This window comes from Gymnoscopelus microlampas (genome assembly GCF_963454915.1).
Source record: "Gymnoscopelus microlampas genome assembly, chromosome: 15".
NCBI lineage: Eukaryota > Metazoa > Chordata > Actinopteri > Myctophiformes > Myctophidae > Gymnoscopelus > Gymnoscopelus microlampas.
Window position 1 is genome coordinate 26,621,629 of NC_139952.1, and position 17,742 is coordinate 26,639,370.

The following is a 17,742-nucleotide window of genomic DNA, read 5'->3' on the forward strand; positions in this document are numbered from 1 at the left end:
ACTCACTGACCAGAGAGAATGAAGGAACAGCGTTATACAACAACATCCGGGGATGAGCTTTGTCTGTGTGCAAGAAGGGCCCTGTACATCTGTGGCTCTCCATGATGAATCATCTGTGACACACACCCACTAGACTTCTACCTCTGTATGTGTGGGAAAGCCTCCCTTTGTGTTAGGGTTGTTAGGTGTTCCACACCCAGCACTTAATGGATGAGTGTTCTGTCCTCTGCCTTCAGCATTAGGGCTTTATGCCTGTATCACCGGAACTAGATTGACACAGGTTACGACCGGTGGTTAATACTACATAATAGAAAACATACTGAAAATGAATTAGAAAGGTCTCTGCAGGCTTTTGATACTGTCATTATGTGTTGCATCTGATTAATGGGAAAGGTGTTCCCTTTTTACATCTGTATCATACAGAGCAAGTTCCATACAGACTGGAACTTGCTCTACCAGTGTTGTCACCTGTAGCTAATCCACTTCAAAATATGTGTGAACTCTGGACTGTGTAAACACTGTAAACTATTAGCCATATCACTCAAGTATAGTGAAACAAAATAAAATAATCTGAGTCTCCAAGAAAGCCGACCTTTGTACCCCTTTTGTTTAAACTGTTATCAAGACATGCACCAACCCAGTTGGTTGAATGATAAGAAAACAAATTCTATAGTGCTGTGACCAGGCCAGGTGCCACACAGCTGTGCTGCGGTATCTTTGCGTTATGACTTTATTTATGTATTTATTATTTTTTGAAGGCGCTTTTTTTTGTTTGTTTGCAGCTATCAATTTTCAATTTAAAAAAGCTTTTTTGGGCATGATAAAATATGTTTTACATTGCCAAAGCTTACATTTAACATAAAACAAGTCATAACATTACGTATACAGAGATAACAAGTGAATAACATACATCTTAACAATAATGAATAACAAGCAATATAGTAATAATGAAAACAAGTGAATAACAAACAATGAGACAATGATAACAGTGATATGCAGCAGTTAGTGACTTTGTTTAGCCAGATGTGCTTGGCTCTTCTGTCCACTGGCTGGCTGTCCCTCAGTTGATGACAACTCATCTTAACTTATTTATATTTTCTTTCACTTTAGGGAAGAATGATGTTCTAAATTCTAATCTTTATATTTGTCACATTGTAACAGGAAGCGTAGCTCTGTCTCAACCTCCCCTTGAGAGCAGAGTGAACACAGTCTGCCTTCTCTAATAGGCAGCCAGTTCTGTTTGTGTCTGCCTGTTTCTACTGCCAGGTGGTGGTCATTGAGTCTGTACAAAGTCAACGTCTTCCTCAGTTTTGGATCAGTAAGTAACAGTGTGTGGTCAGGTAGTCTGCCAGACTGCCACTGTGTGTACTCTCGGTTTAGGGCCAAATAGCAAATAGCGTTCTAATTTAAGCAATCGCCACCAGGCGGCAATAGAGAGTCGGCCAGACCGTGTACCACGCCCATGGTCTCCGTTCTGTTCCCAGACCAGACCAGTAGTTGTGGCAGTTGTCTGAACTGAACGTGACACAGACAATGGCGAGGCTTCTCACTAGACCTGTCTTTAGGGGCTACGTCGCCACCCAGATCCGAATGTCCTCTGACCAGGTAAATGGAAGATGACTTGTGGCTTGCTGAACGATACGTTTTGTGTAAGAGTAAGCTGGTGGCGGCTCACGATGGCAGCTAAGGAGCGAGTCATGTAAAAAAGCAAGTCGACGTTGACCTGAAACTGGGCTGTTGTTTACTCCGAAAATAGCCAATCTACAAGCTCGGCTATTGCATGAGCTTGTAGATCTGATCTTTTCGGCGAGCGACACATGCCATACGCCCCGGAATATAAATTAAGCGTATCACTACAGCTTCTATATAAATGAATGTGTGTGCAATTATATCTGAAACCTGCAGTGGAATTACTTGCTTTAACAAATAACTGTTAAGATGATATTTGGACATCACATTAGAGCTACCTCTGTTATTGGTGGTCTCTAGTTCAACATTATGTCGATATAAAGCACCATTATTTCATGATATCTTAGCTCGGTGAGCTGGGTAAAGGAGCAGGGAAGGGAGGAGGTGGAGGAGGCTCCGTCAGGGAGGCAGGAGGAGCGTTTGGAAAGAGACAAGCTGCAGAGGAGGAGAGATACTTCAGGTACCCGTTAACCCCCCGCCCCCTCCCCCCTCCTCCTCTTATGGGTTACAGCCTAATGATGATGTTGACCTCTTTTCTCGCTCTTGAGTCAATATGGTCCAATTTTACTCAATCACACAAATTATCAGACTTTGCAAATCGCTCTATAAAGTTGATGGCAGAATCCATACCACAAAACAACTATTTGACAGTCAGTATAGGGTTTTATAATAAGATTACATAATTGTCTAATCGCAATTCTTTGAGATAATCACAACTATTTTGTCAAAAGTTTCCATGTTCATACAAAAACAGCAGAAATAGCAGATCTACAAGCTTACAACGTGTTGCTTGTAGATCATTATCAATTATTACATTTATAAGAATGTCAGTAATTTCTTGGTATATTTCAGTTATTTGTCATATCTGCCCTGTGCAATTTTTTGATTACGAAGCCTAATAGGCAAACAGAAATGTAATTTCTATATGTTCCAATATTCAATGCCAAAAACACAATTAAATCATTAATCGCAATTATTTATTTAATTATTTGTGTGACATCTGACAATTAATCGTCAACTTAAATTTGTAACCTTGACAGCCCTAGATGTGTTATTATTGTGCTTTGAGTCATGCCCCCCCCCCCTCTTGTTTTGTGCTCTTGTTTTCAAACTTCCAAACTTGATGTAGGCTTCCTTACACCATACCATCTCATATGTTGTGTATAGTGCAGGGGTCTTCAACAGGGGGTCCGGGACCCCTAGGGGGTCCTCAGAGTTACTACAGGGGGCCTGCCAAATCTTAGTATGATATGATTTTTTTCCCTCTTTACATTAACCACTTGAACCCTAGCATCCCTTTTCTGAGGAGAACTTCAGCCAAAAATAGCAGATCCACAAGCTCACAACGCCTCGCGCTGCAAGGCGTTGTGAGCTTGTAGATCGGCTATTTTTGGCAAAGAGCAAAGAGGAAAAAAGAGCAGCAAAAATGTATCTGAAACACAATTTTATACAATATAGAGGGGGTCCCCGATACATCTATCTCTCAGCTAGGGGGTCCTTTGCCTGAAAACGTTGAAGACCCCTGGTATAGTGTATTATCCAATTTAAAATGATGTACCCCTCCTCCACCCAAAACCACTTTCCAATGTTGCAGGCAAAAGGAGAAGGAGCAGATGGCAGCGTTGAGAAAACACCACGAAGAGGAGATCGATCACCACAAGAAGGAGGTGGAACGTCTACAGAAGGAGATCGACCGTCATAAGGGCAAAATCAGGAAGCTGAAGCATGATGACTGATCCTGGATTATTATCTTATCACTGCTGTTCATCACCCTCTAGCCTTAAAAGGAAAACTCCAACCTGTTTGTAAAGTCAATGTTCAGAGGATGTGTGGACTCACTCATGGGTGTACATTGAGGCAGGTTCTGTGCCATTATCATATATATAGAATGAGCTCAGTTTACTACAGTTATGCCTGATGACGTTATGAATAAAGCATTATTTTTTCCATTATAATGTTGTGGACATTTCCCCCTAAACCTCTTTGGTATAAGATGCCACAAACTGACATTATTCATCTATGTCAATATCTGGAGATCATATAGTATTATATATATTATATATAAGTATTGATAAGGCAAGGCAAGTTTATCCGTACAGCATCTGTCATGCACAAAGGCATATGAGGGGATTTTTATCATAGTGTTTCTCTGTTATCAACGGTGCAGGGAAATATGTGGCAATCACACTACACATTTCAAGGGATGTGTGAATTCTTAATTGTTTAAGCTAAAGATAAACGAGCCTTATTAAGCAAAGGTTATGACAGTCAGTCAAACTTTAAACAGTGGTTGGTTACATTAACAGAAAACGGAAAATACACTAGTATTGAGCCCTGAGGGACTCCAGTTACCCATATGAGGTTTAAGTGGTTAAAGCACTCGCTGATCATATTACACTAATGAACGCCCATGAGGATTAACATTCCCATTTAGAGTCCCAGACCTCTCTGTTTTCAGCCTCTGATCATGGTACACAATACACGTAGATTTAGACTTAATTGAAAAGTACTTGATGCATTTGGAGTTCGGTTTTCTCTTCCATAACTATTGAATGTGGTGATTCATATTTAGATCGGGTGATTCAGGTCACGTGACGTGCTGTCCTGCGCTACCGCCACCAAAACCCTCCACTCGGATTTTTGAAAATAGCCGATCTACAAGTTCACAACCAGTGTTGCCATGTCCGCTTATTATAAGCGACGTTTGACTTTTCAAGGACCCCCAAATGAATGTAGGCCCCTATTTGTCCACGCCAAAGCAAAGCAAAGTTTGTTGTTTACCCAGGGTGTCGGACTAAGCACGAAGCTTGTTTCCAGCCGGACCCTGCATGGAAGCCTTGCTCAAGGGCTATTCAGCGGTGATTCATGATTGATGTGATGAATTGGGGAATCGAACTAGGGACCTTCCGGTATCAAGGCCGCCCCTCTAACCACTAGGCCACCGCTGCCAGGGGCGGTGGCCTAAATTGCACTAGGCCACCGCCCCCCCCCTCATCTAAAGGTATTTTGTGACCCCTGCACCAGATTAGTGTTAAACATTTTCAAAAGAAATATTCAAAATGTTTTTTTTCAAGATTTAAAAAAAAAAATAGCAGATCTACAAGCTCACAACGATGCAACGCGTTGTGAGCTTGTAGATCGGCTATTTTCAAATATCCGACGCTCATGTGGGTCTGGCTCATGTAGCTTCTTCTGGGCTTGTTTTCATAGACCTAGTTGCTTATTTCTCTCGCAATATCTGGCAACACTACCGCCGTGTCCGGAAGTCTCGCGTTGATTGCCGAGAAGTGGTGGTATTCGGTCGGAGCGACGACGGGACTGTCTGGTCTGGTAAATCTTGTCTCGTGGGTTCTAGACCCCATAAACGTTCTTATTATTCACATTTTCCCGTTTTTCGACAAGTCTTGCACGTTTATTGTCGCACAATACAACTTCGTCCCGAACATAGATAGGTAAGCTCTCGTTAAAGCTATTTATTTCAACCTTCCTTTATGGCGCCTGCGTATTTTGAAATCAGAAAGGTGTTTTTCTGCACGACAAGGCCTTCTTTCTAGCCACACCGACTAGCTAACGGCTAACAACATGGATTTAATGCCAAAAAAAGCGTTAAACGACATTTGCACGATTATTCAGCTCTCTCTGTATATAATAATACTGCAGCGTGTATGTGTTGATTTAAATGTCGATTCACTGATTTACAGTTTAAATGTACAGTCAGCGGTAGTATTGATGTCGGTTTGGCTTGCTAGCTGTCTGCATGTTAAAGGGGGCGGGGCGGCATCTCTCCTTTTGGTGTTTAATCTCAAGGGGGGGGATGGAGACCACAGCAGGGGGGCTTGTAGGTCATGATCAAGCCATAATAACATGTAGTTACGGTCATGTTTAGACTTTATGCCTTAAATTCCGTGTCAGAGGGCATTTTTCTCCCTAGTTTAAAAATCTACCAGGTTACACAGATTATTGTCTCAGTTCCATTCGTGTTAATTGCATGATACAATTGACTTCCAAGTACTTTCTACCGGGTATTAAAATTATCTTAAAGTGTCTTAAATGTAATTTATTGAAACTTGGTAGTAGTAGTAGTAGTCACCTTGCAGGTTTTAAATCATCTGTACCGAGTTGACCTCGGACATAGACCTACTGTTGTACAACATAGGAACGCAGCTACTACCTTTTTTATTAAACACATTTGACAAACTGCTGCTTTTTCTATACTATTTAAAATACTCTTGATAAACTGGTGCTGTTATTTGACCCAAAACGTTTTATACCAATTGACTGTAAACCCCTGAAAAAAAATTAATCCCCCCAAAAATGTGTTTCAAAAAAGCTTTAGGCAAGCTTGCCAGCATGTATAATAATACAACAATTTCTATCAGTATAATGAACATTCGTGTTTTTGTAAGACAGTTTTTCCAAGTTGCAATGTGGCAGCTCTGTTTACACAGTGCTGTAATTCCCTCCAATTGTACATATTTTACCTAGGTTTAAAAAAAATGTTTTTGACATCTGTTTTGGCAATGTAAACGCATGTTTTCTCATTCTCATGCCAATACATCTCCTTTTGAATTGAAATTTTCATTTTTCAAAAGTATTTCATAAACAAAACCAATTTCCATAAATGCAACACTTTTAAGAAGTAGTGAAAATAGCAGATCTACAAGCTCACAACGTGGCACGAAATGTGAGCTTTTAGATCTGCTATTCACTAGTTTGGGTCTCGGGCAAACGTGTAATTTCTCTTTTGGGTCTTGAGCTAAAAAGTTTGGGAACCACTGCCCTAATAGATTATCTCTACTACAACATATGTATAGATGTAGTAAGTGGATGAGCCGGTTTCCCTTGTGGACATCAATTATTTAATGTTTCAGGGGTGGTTGGCTGCAAGCCAGGTGGGGTCGTGTTTACACTGTGAGACGCACCTGATAGTATGTCTCAAAAGAAGAGAAGTTCTCTGAAAGCTAATCGGACTGCTTCCAAGGACAGTGTTGTTGATGTAAATAAAGTAGCCAATTTGAACTAGAACAAGTTGGGTTTGTAATTTAATTGGGGGAATTGGGACAAATACAACTGACTTTCTCACTGTTGTTATTGTGATTTCTTTCCCTTTTCTTTACCAGGAGAATGGCAGCCGCGGAGGTGAACGGTAGTTCAGCCCCAGTCAAAGAGGAAGAGGAACCAATGGACGTCTCCACCACACATACAGAGAACTTCCAGACCCTCATCGATGCTGGGCTGCCCAACAAAGTGGCAGAAAGCCTGGATAATATTTTCCAGACAGGTGGGCATTCATAGCTATCATAACGGCTTAGACTGAACTTTTACTCCACTTCCACTACCCTATTTTCTCCACAATCGTTGATTACACTTGATTCGCAATATTGCCATTACCTTTTTAAGGTGTACAGGAAATGTATATGTGTATGTATAGAGTGTTACACCTGTGACGTTACATCCAACCTGGCTTTGAAATCTCACATTGTCCACCTGTGCTTGAGATGTTTGAGTTATAAAAATGACTTTGTACCCAAAGGCCTGGTGGCGTACGCTGACCTGGATGAGCGGGCAATTGACGCGTTGCGGGAGTTCAATGAGGAAGGTGCACTGACGGTGCTGCAGCAGTTCAAAGAGAGTGACCTGTCCCATGTGCAGGTGAGCTCACAGACTGAAGAACCTTCATGTTCTGCTCTTTCGCGGCACTCTGTAACTTGCAACTGTGCGCTTTAATTATTTTCTTCCTCCATAGAACAAAAGTGCTTTCCTTTGTGGTGTTATGAAGACCTACAGACAGAGGGAAAAGCAAGGAAGCAAAGTACAAGAATCCACCAAGGGCCCAGATGAAACAAAAATAAAGGTATAACACATATGTAGCACATTTTACTTTTCATATATTTCTTCTCGTGTGCAGCTGTAATGCAAAAATAAGCAAATGTAACCTTTCGAACACTTCAATTTCAGGCTCTGCTGGATCGGACAGGATACACCCTGGATGTAACCACAGGGCAGAGGAAGTACGGAGGGCCGCCACCTGAGGAAGTGTTCACAGGAACACAGCCAGGCATTGGAACGGAGGTGAATAAGGATTATGATAACTTTCACGGTCAACTTCCAAAGTCTATGACTTTGGAAGGTGCAGGTAGCTAACTAATTTTGATGTCTGGTTGTGTTGCATGTCTTTCCCCTTCTCTACTCTCAGCACCCTGTCTCTCTCTACACTCATATCTTAATGACACAAACGACAATCTTTAGCTAGGGATGCTCCGATCGTTTGGCCAGCATTCGGGATCCTCAATTATTAAATATGTGATTGGGGAATTCTGTCATTTGTAATTGCTGATTGTGCAATCGGTCGGTGACTCATTATACGCGAGTCAATCACAGCAGAGCATGGCAGGTTCCTTAACTCTTTGACTGCCATTGACGAGATTTCTCGTTTTTCTCCGCATGGCTCAGCCAGCCGTCGACGAGATTGACGAGATTTTTGAAAAAATATATATATATTATATATATTTTTTTTTTCAAAAAACATTTTTTTTTTATCACAAAGGAAGCAGGAGATAACGCGATACGAAGATTTTCTGCTCCATTCACTTCAATGTTAAAAAATAAACGGAGACAAAATTCACAGTTTACCTATTTTTGCAATGTTATTCTCTGGCAGGGAAGGGGGGTAGATGTGTAAATACTCTGGCAGTCAAAGAGTAAAACTGAACGCAGAGAGCTAAAAGATAACACAAAGCTCGATAACACACCCACACTGTTGTATGACAAGTATAAATCAGGCTTCGCAAGATGACTACTCTCTCGCGTTGCTACACTCTCCCAGGGTGCACATACTTTTCAGTTGTTAACCTATCAGGCTATGTATTCACACAAAGAAAACCGTCTGAGACAAGATGGTGGATAACCAACAAGGAGGGATTGCTTTCCTGCCTTCACCACCACTATCACAAGAGCTTCTCTCTGTACCCTGCACAAGTGAGGAGAGAGTGAGCAGTTCAGTGCTGTTTAGCAATGTTTATTTATTTTGTTTTATAAGCCTGTACTAGGCTATGTTATTTTACATCCTGAATGGCAGGTCTAATATTATTGCTTTTTAGGATATGTGCAATAATGCAACTGCAAGCCATTGAGCCAATATTCTGAGGCATTATAATATATTGCCTTTTGTTAGGGTTAGTTTTTTTTTTACCCATTTAGACCTGAGGCCGATTCTAAAAACACCTTCTAAATCCCCCGTTGTTTTTTGAAAAACTTCAAATATTTATTCAAAGATTACAAAATAATTCTGTTGCTATATACTGTACATGGCAACAAGAACCCCCAAAGGGGTTCCCGTCATGAAAGGTATAGTTACAAATGGGGGTTCCCGCCCTAAATGGGTTAAATTTCTTTAGCTTGCAATAATTCAACTGCAAGCCAATGTTTTGAGATATATTTCCTGTTATTTGTTGACTATGCCGTTTATTAAATTGACTAACTTTGTTTTAGCCTGACTGTTAATGTTTGTCCTGATTGAACTTTTAACTTCTTGCCAGTCCTTCAGTGTCCTCTAGAGGCCATTTTTGGTGTTCTGTCATTGTTTTCCACAATGTTACTCTTATTGCTACATAATGAATTGTAAATAATAATTCTACACAGTAAATAAATCTAAAAAAACTACTTTAACCACTTTCAACCTCATCACCATTTTGGGCATGTCATATAGGCGAAACTTTTTTTTTTTTCATTCAAAATGATATAGTGGCAAGCTCACAACGCATTGTGAGCTTGTGGATTGGCCATTTTAGCAAGACAATGTTGTATGACAAAGTATAAGAAAGCGCCTCATTTCACGAGGGTCTAAATGAGTCGGTGTTCCTATCCATTCATTGTGCATTCTTCACTGCCCTTACCACTGTCTGGTCTCCTTCTTAGGTGTTTGTAGGAAAGATCCCCAGGGACCTTTATGAAGACGAACTAGTGCCGCTTTTTGAGACGGCTGGTCCTATCTGGGACCTGAGGTTAATGATGGACCCGCTGTCAGGCCAGAACAGAGGCTATGCCTTCATTACCTACTGTTCCAAGGAGGATGCCCAGGAGGCTGTGAAACTTGTAAGTCAGTCATTCTCTCACCTTATCTGGGGTTCTTAAATAATTGCACAATTCCCAATTGTGTGAGATGGTATCGAAAGTGTTGCCTTGAAACACAACTGTCATAAAAACATTAATCATGACATTTTAGACCAACCAATTTTTGCATACATTTATATGACCTGCTTTAGTATTGGTTAACCTACTTTATTACAGTTGAAGTTATCCCTTACATTTTGTTAAATTTCTTCTTTTTATTTTCAGTGTGATAACTATGAAATCCGGTCTGGGAAGTACTTAGGAGTCTGCATATCAGTCGCAAACAACCGCCTGTTTGTTGGATCAATTCCAAAGAACAAGACCAGAGAAAGCATATTGGAAGACTTTGGCAAAGTTACAGGTCGGTCTCAGCCACTTTATTTTATACTCAACTGGTGGGACTGTTAGGCCAGTGTTTGAAAATGGATTGTGTCCTCTAGTTCTTTCTTGTGCATTTGCAAATAAACATCCAAAACATTAATGTTGGGTTCCCATTCAACTAACCCCTGAACATCGTTTGTCATCCCCTCCTCTTTGCTCTCGTTTTCCTGTATCTCTCCACTGTCCCGTTTCTCTTGCCTCTCCGTCTTTTTACAATACCCTGTGTAAACGAATGAAAATGCCATACAAACGGGCTGAACTACAGTACTATAACAATTTAGTTTTCCCTACAATTGTGAAATGGGTTTCTTTCCATACAATCCTTATCAGTGTTTACCAAAGATAATGTTGGCTAATGTTTTGGACCCTGGTTAGAAAGCTGAGGTGTGCCATCTACCTGCTGACCTGTGTTGTGGTGTCTCCTCCATCCTCCAGAGGGTCTACAGGAAGTCATCCTGTACCACCAGCCAGATGACAAGAAGAAGAACCGCGGCTTCTGTTTCTTGGAGTATGAAGACCACAAGTCTGCCGCTCAGGCCCGCCGCCGCCTCATGAGCGGCAAGGTGAAGGTCTGGGGGAACCCTGTCACCGTGGAGTGGGCTGACCCCGTCGCTGAGCCCGACGCAGAGGTCATGGCCAAGGTCAGTGAGACAAGTGGGGGTTTCATATCTTTCACACGGTCCTTTCTGGTCGTTCTCTTTGTGTGTCTCTCTGCACTCTCCCTGTACTTTCTCTGTGTCTGTTGCCTTTTGGGGTAGGTAAGATTGAATTCTCCATTTGTGGTAGATATATTTTGACTGTTTCATACGAATATTCCAATATCCAGACTAGAGATATTGAAATCGTACGTATTTACAATGTATCTTTCAACAGTCAAGACAAATGATATAACAGAAATCAATCCTCTCTATTTCGTCATTGCTGTCCCTTTAAACGTGTGAGTTTAAGATTTGTATTTAAAATCATGGGAGGTAAGTGGTTGCATTGTGTCAATAAAATCCCCTTGAAATGTCTTTCAGGGAAATTTTGGCCTCCTTAGTTTGATACATTTATGCATCAAACAGAACATCGAGGCCTGGCTTAATTTGATTGACAATAACATGACAGGCTGACACAATGATACAGTACAAACTAATTAAATTGAATGAAATGCCAATATTTCAATAAACTAATGTTTTTTAACCTCAGAATATGGTTACAAGGACTGCTGCTGCTCTTCTCCATAAAATAAAATTGCATACTATTGTGTTCATTTTGGAAAAGCAGAAAAATGCTTTTTTCAAAGTCTAGAAGAGACACAGACGGTCCTACAGTATATACTACATACTATCCCTTTCAAAATGTATAAATAATTCCAGCCACCTTGACTGTAACTACTATATTTATTTGAGAAAGAAAGGTTTTGTGGAACTATGCACATGGCAGGAGGTGTGGCTACTTACTATAAAATATTTTATTTTGAACTTCATTTTAGTGCACTATGAGTCATCAATATGTATTTTTTATTTATACAATAATGAGGCTGGATATAATTTGTTCTACAAATATGCAAATAGTCAATTTTCATTCTTTCTCCCTTCATCCTTGTCCTCTCACCTCTCTTGTTTCTCACCATGTTATTTGCCACACTATAACATTGTTCTCCCTTTCCACCTGTCTTTTGCTGTGTGTGTGTGTGTGTGCAGGTTAAGGTGCTATTTGTAAGGAAGTTGGCCACTCCGGTTACTGAGGAGCTTCTAGAGAAAACCTTCTCTCAGTTTGGAAAGCTGGAGCGAGTGAAGAAACTTAAAGACTACGCCTTCGTCCATTTTGAGGAGAGAGATTCTGCTGTGAAGGTGGGCTGTTTTAGTTGAGCAATAGCAGTTAGGAACACAACATGCAGGTGTCAGGGCCTGAGAATAATAATATCAAGACCAATTTCATCCCGCGGGGGAAATGCGGTTTTCAGCTTCACAAGGGGGAGGGCAGTTATGGGTCTTAAGCAGGAACACGTCGACACATTTCCGGGGCCAGGAATCGAACCTGGGACCTTCTATTTACCAGGCGGGCTGGGCTCTTTACCCATTCGGCTATGGCCGCCCCAAAGCACAGTTGGATACTGAAGCAATCCTGGTTTTAATAGTTCTATAATGTTTTAGTAAATCTTTTTTTTACTGTTTTGTTTTTGGACCAACTTTTTTGGTGTGTTTTTCTTTTACGTACTGGCAGCTTTTTATTTGTTTGTTGTTGTTGTTGTTGTTGTGGTATTAATGAATGTGGGTGGAAGGCCGGTGATGAGGGGAGAGAACATTCTTAATTCTTGAATGGTGCTCCTGTTAGGCGATGGAGGAAATGAATGGGAAAGAGCTTGGAGGAGAGGAGATCGAGATCGTCCTGGCTAAACCCCCAGACAAGAAGAGGAAGGAACGCCAGGCTCAACGACAGACCACCAGGAATACAGGGTGAGACACACACACAAATACCTGAACCAACAGGAACACGGAATGACACAGAGGATAACAATGGATAATGACCACCCCTTCCATTCTGCAGGTATGATGATTATTACTACTACCCGCCCCCACGCATGCCCCCTCCAGGCAGGGGCAGAGGGCGTGGCGGGCGCGGAGGCTACGCCTACCCACCTGATTACTACGGTTATGAAGACTACTACGATGACTACTACGGGTACGACTACCACGACTACCGCAGCGGTTACGACGATCCCTACTACGGCGGCTACGAGGACATGTACAGCATGAGGGGCCGCGGGGGAAGGCCCGCCCGCGGGGGCCCACCTCCGCCCAGGGCCCGCGGGGCACCCCCTTCACGGGGCCGAGGTGGCTACGCCCAGAGGGGGCCACCACTCGGCGGGCCGCGGGGCGGCAGAGGAGGGCGTGGTGCCCCCTTCCAGCCACAGAGGGGCCGTGGCCCGCGTGGGGCCAGGGGCAACCGCGGGGGCAACGTCGGTGGGAAGAGAAAGGCTGACGTGTTCAACCAGCCCGACTCGAAGCGCAGGCAGACCAACAACCAGCAGAACTGGGGGTCCCAGCCCATCGCCCAGCAACCACTGCAGCAGGGGGCCGACTATTCTGGTAACTATGGTTACAGTAATGACACCCTGGAGTTTTCACAGGATTCTTATGGGCAACAGTGGAAGTAGATGCACCAAAAGGTATTTGGCAAAGTAATCGACAACACAACAAAAAGAGAAAAAGAACAATGAAAAGAAAAAAAAAATGAAAAAATCAGGAGATTGGCTCCAATTTTTTTGATTGACTTTTTATTCTTCACCTGTCATGAAAACAAACACAATCCTTCCTCCCCCACCCACCCTCCCAACAAAAATGGACAGACCCCAGAAATTGGCTCAAGTTGATTGGCTGGAGTGCGTTTTGGCTGAAGAAGTAAGCGTAACCGTTCTGATGAATCATTTGTTACTCTGTACGGTTACTTTGGGACGTATGTCTTAAAAACATGCAAAATACTTTCACTCCTATTTTTTGCTCCTGGTTGTTTTAAAGCCAACAGTGAACATTTAAACAGAAAGCGGACATTCATTTTGACAAAGTCTGAGAGGACATTAAATCATGAAATTGCCTTGCAGGAAGTTTGTGTCCATGCCCCCATTCCCTGCCCTTCCCTACTTGTATTCCTTCTATTTGTGGTTCTCATAGTAGCATAGGGACTTGCTTGTAAATAAATGCATATGGTTAGTGCTTCTCATTCATTTTTGTTTTTTTGCAGTGGTGGAGAAAAGAATCCACAGGAAGGAGGGGGGGAAAACCCAAGTTTTGTAACGTTCAAGGTGTATGTCTAGCATTTCTAGCGGTAGATGACGTTGTGTTTTTTAAAAATTGATATTATCAATAACTTCCTATGTTTTCTTTGAACTTGCCCGATAGAATTTGGTTTGGCTTACCTTAAGAGCCTTAGCAGTTTGTTCTCTGATGTTTGTATTTATAACTTTTACGTTTGTTCCGTTTCAATAAAATTCAGTTGAGCATCCTTCAATTGTCAGATACCTCAAAATCACTGGTGTCATTCAGTATTTTACTTTTAATTTCCACCTTAATTCTCACATTTGGATGGAGAGTTTCTTTTGCCCCCGCCCCGCCCCAACAAGGCAAATTTTTCCAAGGAAATTGTGAAATCACACAACGGGACAAGAGAACTCCAACTGTGTTTTTGGGATTTGATAAAAAAAAGAAAAAAAAAGATTGGAGGATTTTAACCCTTTATTTTCCAGTGCATGCCATATACAGTATAGTCTGCAGTCATTCCTTGCAACCATTATTCATGTATCGTACCAAGCAGTACACAATTTTCCAGCAGCAATTAAAGAATTCTGTCTTAAAACAATATTGTGGGGAGCTATATTCAATTTAAGACCATCTGTTAAGAGCAACTATGACCGCTGAATGGATTTGTCACTAAATCATCGCCACTCAAATGGCAGAAGAGCTTGTGATGTTATTTTTAATTATAGAACCTCAATTGACTGCTCGACATCTGTTTCATCTTTCGTCAAGACACGCAGGATTTGTCCAACCAAAGGGTTAAAATTCTTTTAAACTCAAGTGCTTACGCCATAGCAACAGCTCATCTATTGCTGTTTTTCTTCTGTTTTTGTTTGTTTTTCCATAGCAAAGAGCTTTCAGCATCGTGCATTTTATTTTGGTGCTGTGATTTGAGTGTATTTTGTTGATGTCTGTCCTTTTATTCCGACCTACCTAGGTGGAGCCTCATTGAGAGCAGCAGAGTGAGGAACTCACCTGAAACGGTACTCACGGGTGAGCTAGTCTTGCAGAGTACTGTCTTCCTCACCTACAGTTCTAATCACTGGACAAACTCTTAGTGGCCACAAAGCTACACTCGTCTCCCCCCTCTACTAATATATATATATATATATATGATATAAATACTACATTTCAGTATTATTAATTCTATATCGTGGGCAATATTCAGAACATCCCACATTTTGGTTAAACTACAAATAATCACTCTGGTTGCTTCAGAGCAACCATGGAGTTTTCAACTGGAAAAAAATAGAAAATGTTCTGTTGAAAATATGTTCTTTTTGTTGGTGTGTCACATGACACTTTGTCAATTAAGTATAAATTGGGCTTTTAAGGCTTTAATTGGCTTCATGTTGTTGCATTTGACCAGCTTGTGCAGTGCTTAGTGGCCAAATGTCATTTTTATTCGGTTGGATTAAACCAAAAGGCAGACAGTCAACGATTTGGTAAGAGCGGTAGTCATTGTATAACAACTGTTCCTTACATTGGCCCACTGCGCTATAATCACCCCAGCTGTCTCCATGTTGCATTCCTTTGGAGAATGGAGGACATTTACCCTCTTTCACCACTAGATGTCATAATTTTACTCTGGCCAAGCCACACCACAACTCCATTGTTCTGTTTTGTAAGACGCACTTTAAATTGAGCTATTCCAAGGTTGTAGAGGGTTTCAGTCCATGGCGTATAGAACATTATGTTCAAAAGTTCACTGTTTGAGGTGGGATTACTCATTTAGATGTTGCCAAAACCACCTCATATTGGAACAATGAAGACCCAGTACATTGTTACCACCGAAGGCCACAAGATGGCAGTAGAAAGAGCTTATATTTGGTTTCCGGAGGTGGGACACTGGTGCCTGGCCTCGTAGCATAACAGCCTCACTGCAGAAAGCTGTTTCTGTTCTACTGATCAGATCATGATTGTTGTCTCTAAAGAATGCTTTGTCATTAAAAGAGTCATGAACAAGTCATTGAACAGCCTCTCAACCAGAATTGTTTGTTTATATGTTGCCTCTTGTCAGCAGGCAGTAAGGGAGCTGCCCTCCACCCATATGAATGAGCTAAGAATACTGACCCAAGCAGACAGGACGTGTTGGTAAGATGTTCATCATTTGAACAAATGCTTAGAATATGTATTATGTAGCTCCATCTGTAACATGTTATCACAGATCTGTATAGTGACACTATGCTTAGCTTGTGCATCAGCTTCTTACTGCAGGAATCGGAGAAACAAAATGTTTAAACATGTCTGTGTATCCCTTTCCCAGTTCTCGGCATGTTCTGCCAAATGCTTGCCGGGGCCTCAGCAAGGTTTGGTATCCCTCAGGAGGAACTCTTTAAGTATATTAAGCCTCCAATAGAGGACACCTCCACAGGACTTTACAACACAGATGTCCTGGCTGTTCCCCACCGTAGTCATGTGTGTCTGTATACTTGTCCATGTTTACTGCATGGCAGGGATGCGGACTAGAAGAAAAAGGGTAAGAAATATCAGTGATGGTATTTATAAATATGCTAGCTAACGCTGTCAGCTGTTCATGCTACTTATTCAATGTTCACTGAGGCTACAGTAGATGGATAAAATAAGTAGGCACAGGAAGAGTGATCTACTTATGCTACTACTGTTGATATTATTGTTTATATAATAACAGTGACTGATCTTGATACAGTGGTAACCATGGTTTCTTTCATGCTGGTCCAGCTGAAGCAGATCCTGGATCAGTCAGCGTGGCTCATAGAGATGATCCACAGACTGGAGACAATGAAGCATCTTGCAGGGCCCCACCAGCTGAACCTGCAGGCCTGTCAGGCTCTGAATGGTCTCTGTTGGCATCCTGGAAAAGGGATTTGTTTCTTGTAATGAAGAATAAATTCTATTTATCGAAGCAAACCACTTTGTTTGTGTATTATTTATTTTTTTCACAAATGTTTTGCTGTTTTCTCATTTTGCTTTGGAATATTTTCGAATTTGGACAGCTATAAAAGGACAAAAAAAACATTCTGGGCTGGTGGGACGTGCGTCCTGTGACTGTCCGACCCCCATGTGAATCTCCAGTGTGGTCCCATGTTGGATTGGACCTGTCAGGAACCTGGAAGCTGTCCCTGAAAACCGGAAGGCTGGCATTAATGTACAGTTGCTGACAGCTCTCATCCTCCCGTGCCTCACCACCGTTAACAAGATCAAAGTTCAGGTATTCAAAAACGGTTCAGTGGCACTTCAATTGCAAACATTTACATAACCACTAGTCTTAAAACCTGGAATTTGAAATTCCCTCTACAAATTGTAGAATTGTGAAAGCATCCAATGGATGAGTGGCCTTAGTGTCAAAGTGTCCATGAGCAAGATAAGAGACACTACCCCAACTGCTGCCCAGGACCTGGGGAGCCAACGCACGCACACATTATAGGGCAGGCAATATTTGTATTGCTGCTACAAAGTATGAGGAACCAGAACTAAATTTTTACTCATGTACACAAGATGTAATACTTTTTAAAAAAGCGACGGTTTATGCATGCATGCATTCCAGTTGATTCAGTCTGTCGTAAATCATAACATTCGACATTTCTATTTTTTCACACTGTATGTGTCTATATTTTTCTTTTTCTCTTGCTTCATTCTTTTTTCATTGTAACCATAATTATACACACACACACAGATCTCTCTCCCTCTATATACATATATATGGTATTCTTTGCATAAGGGTCATATGATTTGTGTGAAAATCCTTTTTTTTATTATCAAATTAATATTGGAGTCTGGTGTATTTACATCAGCAGACAGG

General features: G+C 41.5%; 2 protein-coding genes across 4 annotated transcripts; both read left to right on the forward strand.

The window, feature by feature from the left end:
- Window positions 1-1,479: 1,479 nt before the first annotated feature.
- atp5if1a (ATP synthase inhibitory factor subunit 1a) lies at window positions 1,480-4,436 on the forward strand. The gene is made up of 3 exons (XM_084080085.1): window positions 1,480-1,605; window positions 2,037-2,149; window positions 3,284-4,436. Exons 1-3 carry the CDS (start codon window positions 1,534-1,536, stop codon window positions 3,423-3,425), a joined length of 327 nt encoding a protein of 108 aa, XP_083936211.1. The 5' UTR covers window positions 1,480-1,533; the 3' UTR covers window positions 3,426-4,436.
- A 448-nt stretch (window positions 4,437-4,884) lies between these two features.
- Window positions 4,885-16,824, forward strand: LOC311061946 (heterogeneous nuclear ribonucleoprotein R-like). Of its 3 annotated transcripts, XR_014602439.1 has the most exons (15): window positions 4,885-5,141; window positions 6,810-6,970; window positions 7,223-7,341; window positions 7,436-7,543; window positions 7,648-7,761; window positions 9,607-9,783; window positions 10,027-10,162; window positions 10,618-10,823; window positions 11,868-12,017; window positions 12,502-12,623; window positions 12,715-13,256; window positions 14,899-14,954; window positions 15,985-16,055; window positions 16,228-16,440; window positions 16,662-16,824. XR_014602439.1 is itself a non-coding variant. In XM_084080668.1 (13 exons), exons 2-12 carry the CDS (start codon window positions 6,814-6,816, stop codon window positions 14,925-14,927), a joined length of 1,860 nt encoding a protein of 619 aa, XP_083936794.1. In that variant the 5' UTR covers window positions 4,885-5,141; window positions 6,810-6,813; the 3' UTR covers window positions 14,928-14,954; window positions 15,985-16,161. The 3 variants fall into 3 exon arrangements, 2 of the variants coding, with proteins under 2 accessions (XP_083936794.1, XP_083936793.1); XM_084080668.1 differs by lacking the exons at window positions 16,228-16,440; window positions 16,662-16,824 and having other exon boundaries at window positions 15,985-16,161; XM_084080667.1 differs by lacking the exons at window positions 14,899-14,954; window positions 15,985-16,055; window positions 16,228-16,440; window positions 16,662-16,824 and having other exon boundaries at window positions 4,887-5,141; window positions 12,715-14,196.
- Window positions 16,825-17,742: the final 918 nt, after the last annotated feature.

What these genes read in the sequence shown, in the direction of transcription:
- atp5if1a (XM_084080085.1), top strand. Translation starts at nt 1,534, where the DNA reads ATGGCGAGGCTTCTCACTAGACCTGTCTTTAGGGGCTACGTCGCCACC. An exon ending in TCCGAATGTCCTCTGACCAG is followed by an intron (nt 1,606 to 2,036) that starts GTAAATGGAAGA and finishes ATGATATCTTAG; the next exon opens with CTCGGTGAGCTGGGTAAAGG. An exon ending in GAGGAGGAGAGATACTTCAG is followed by an intron (nt 2,150 to 3,283) that starts GTACCCGTTAAC and finishes CCAATGTTGCAG; the next exon opens with GCAAAAGGAGAAGGAGCAGA.
- LOC311061946 (XM_084080667.1), top strand. Translation starts at nt 6,814, where the DNA reads ATGGCAGCCGCGGAGGTGAACGGTAGTTCAGCCCCAGTCAAAGAGGAA. An exon ending in AGACTTTGGCAAAGTTACAG is followed by an intron (nt 10,163 to 10,617) that starts GTCGGTCTCAGC and finishes TCCATCCTCCAG; the next exon opens with AGGGTCTACAGGAAGTCATC. An exon ending in CAGACCACCAGGAATACAGG is followed by an intron (nt 12,624 to 12,714) that starts GTGAGACACACA and finishes TCCATTCTGCAG; the next exon opens with GTATGATGATTATTACTACT.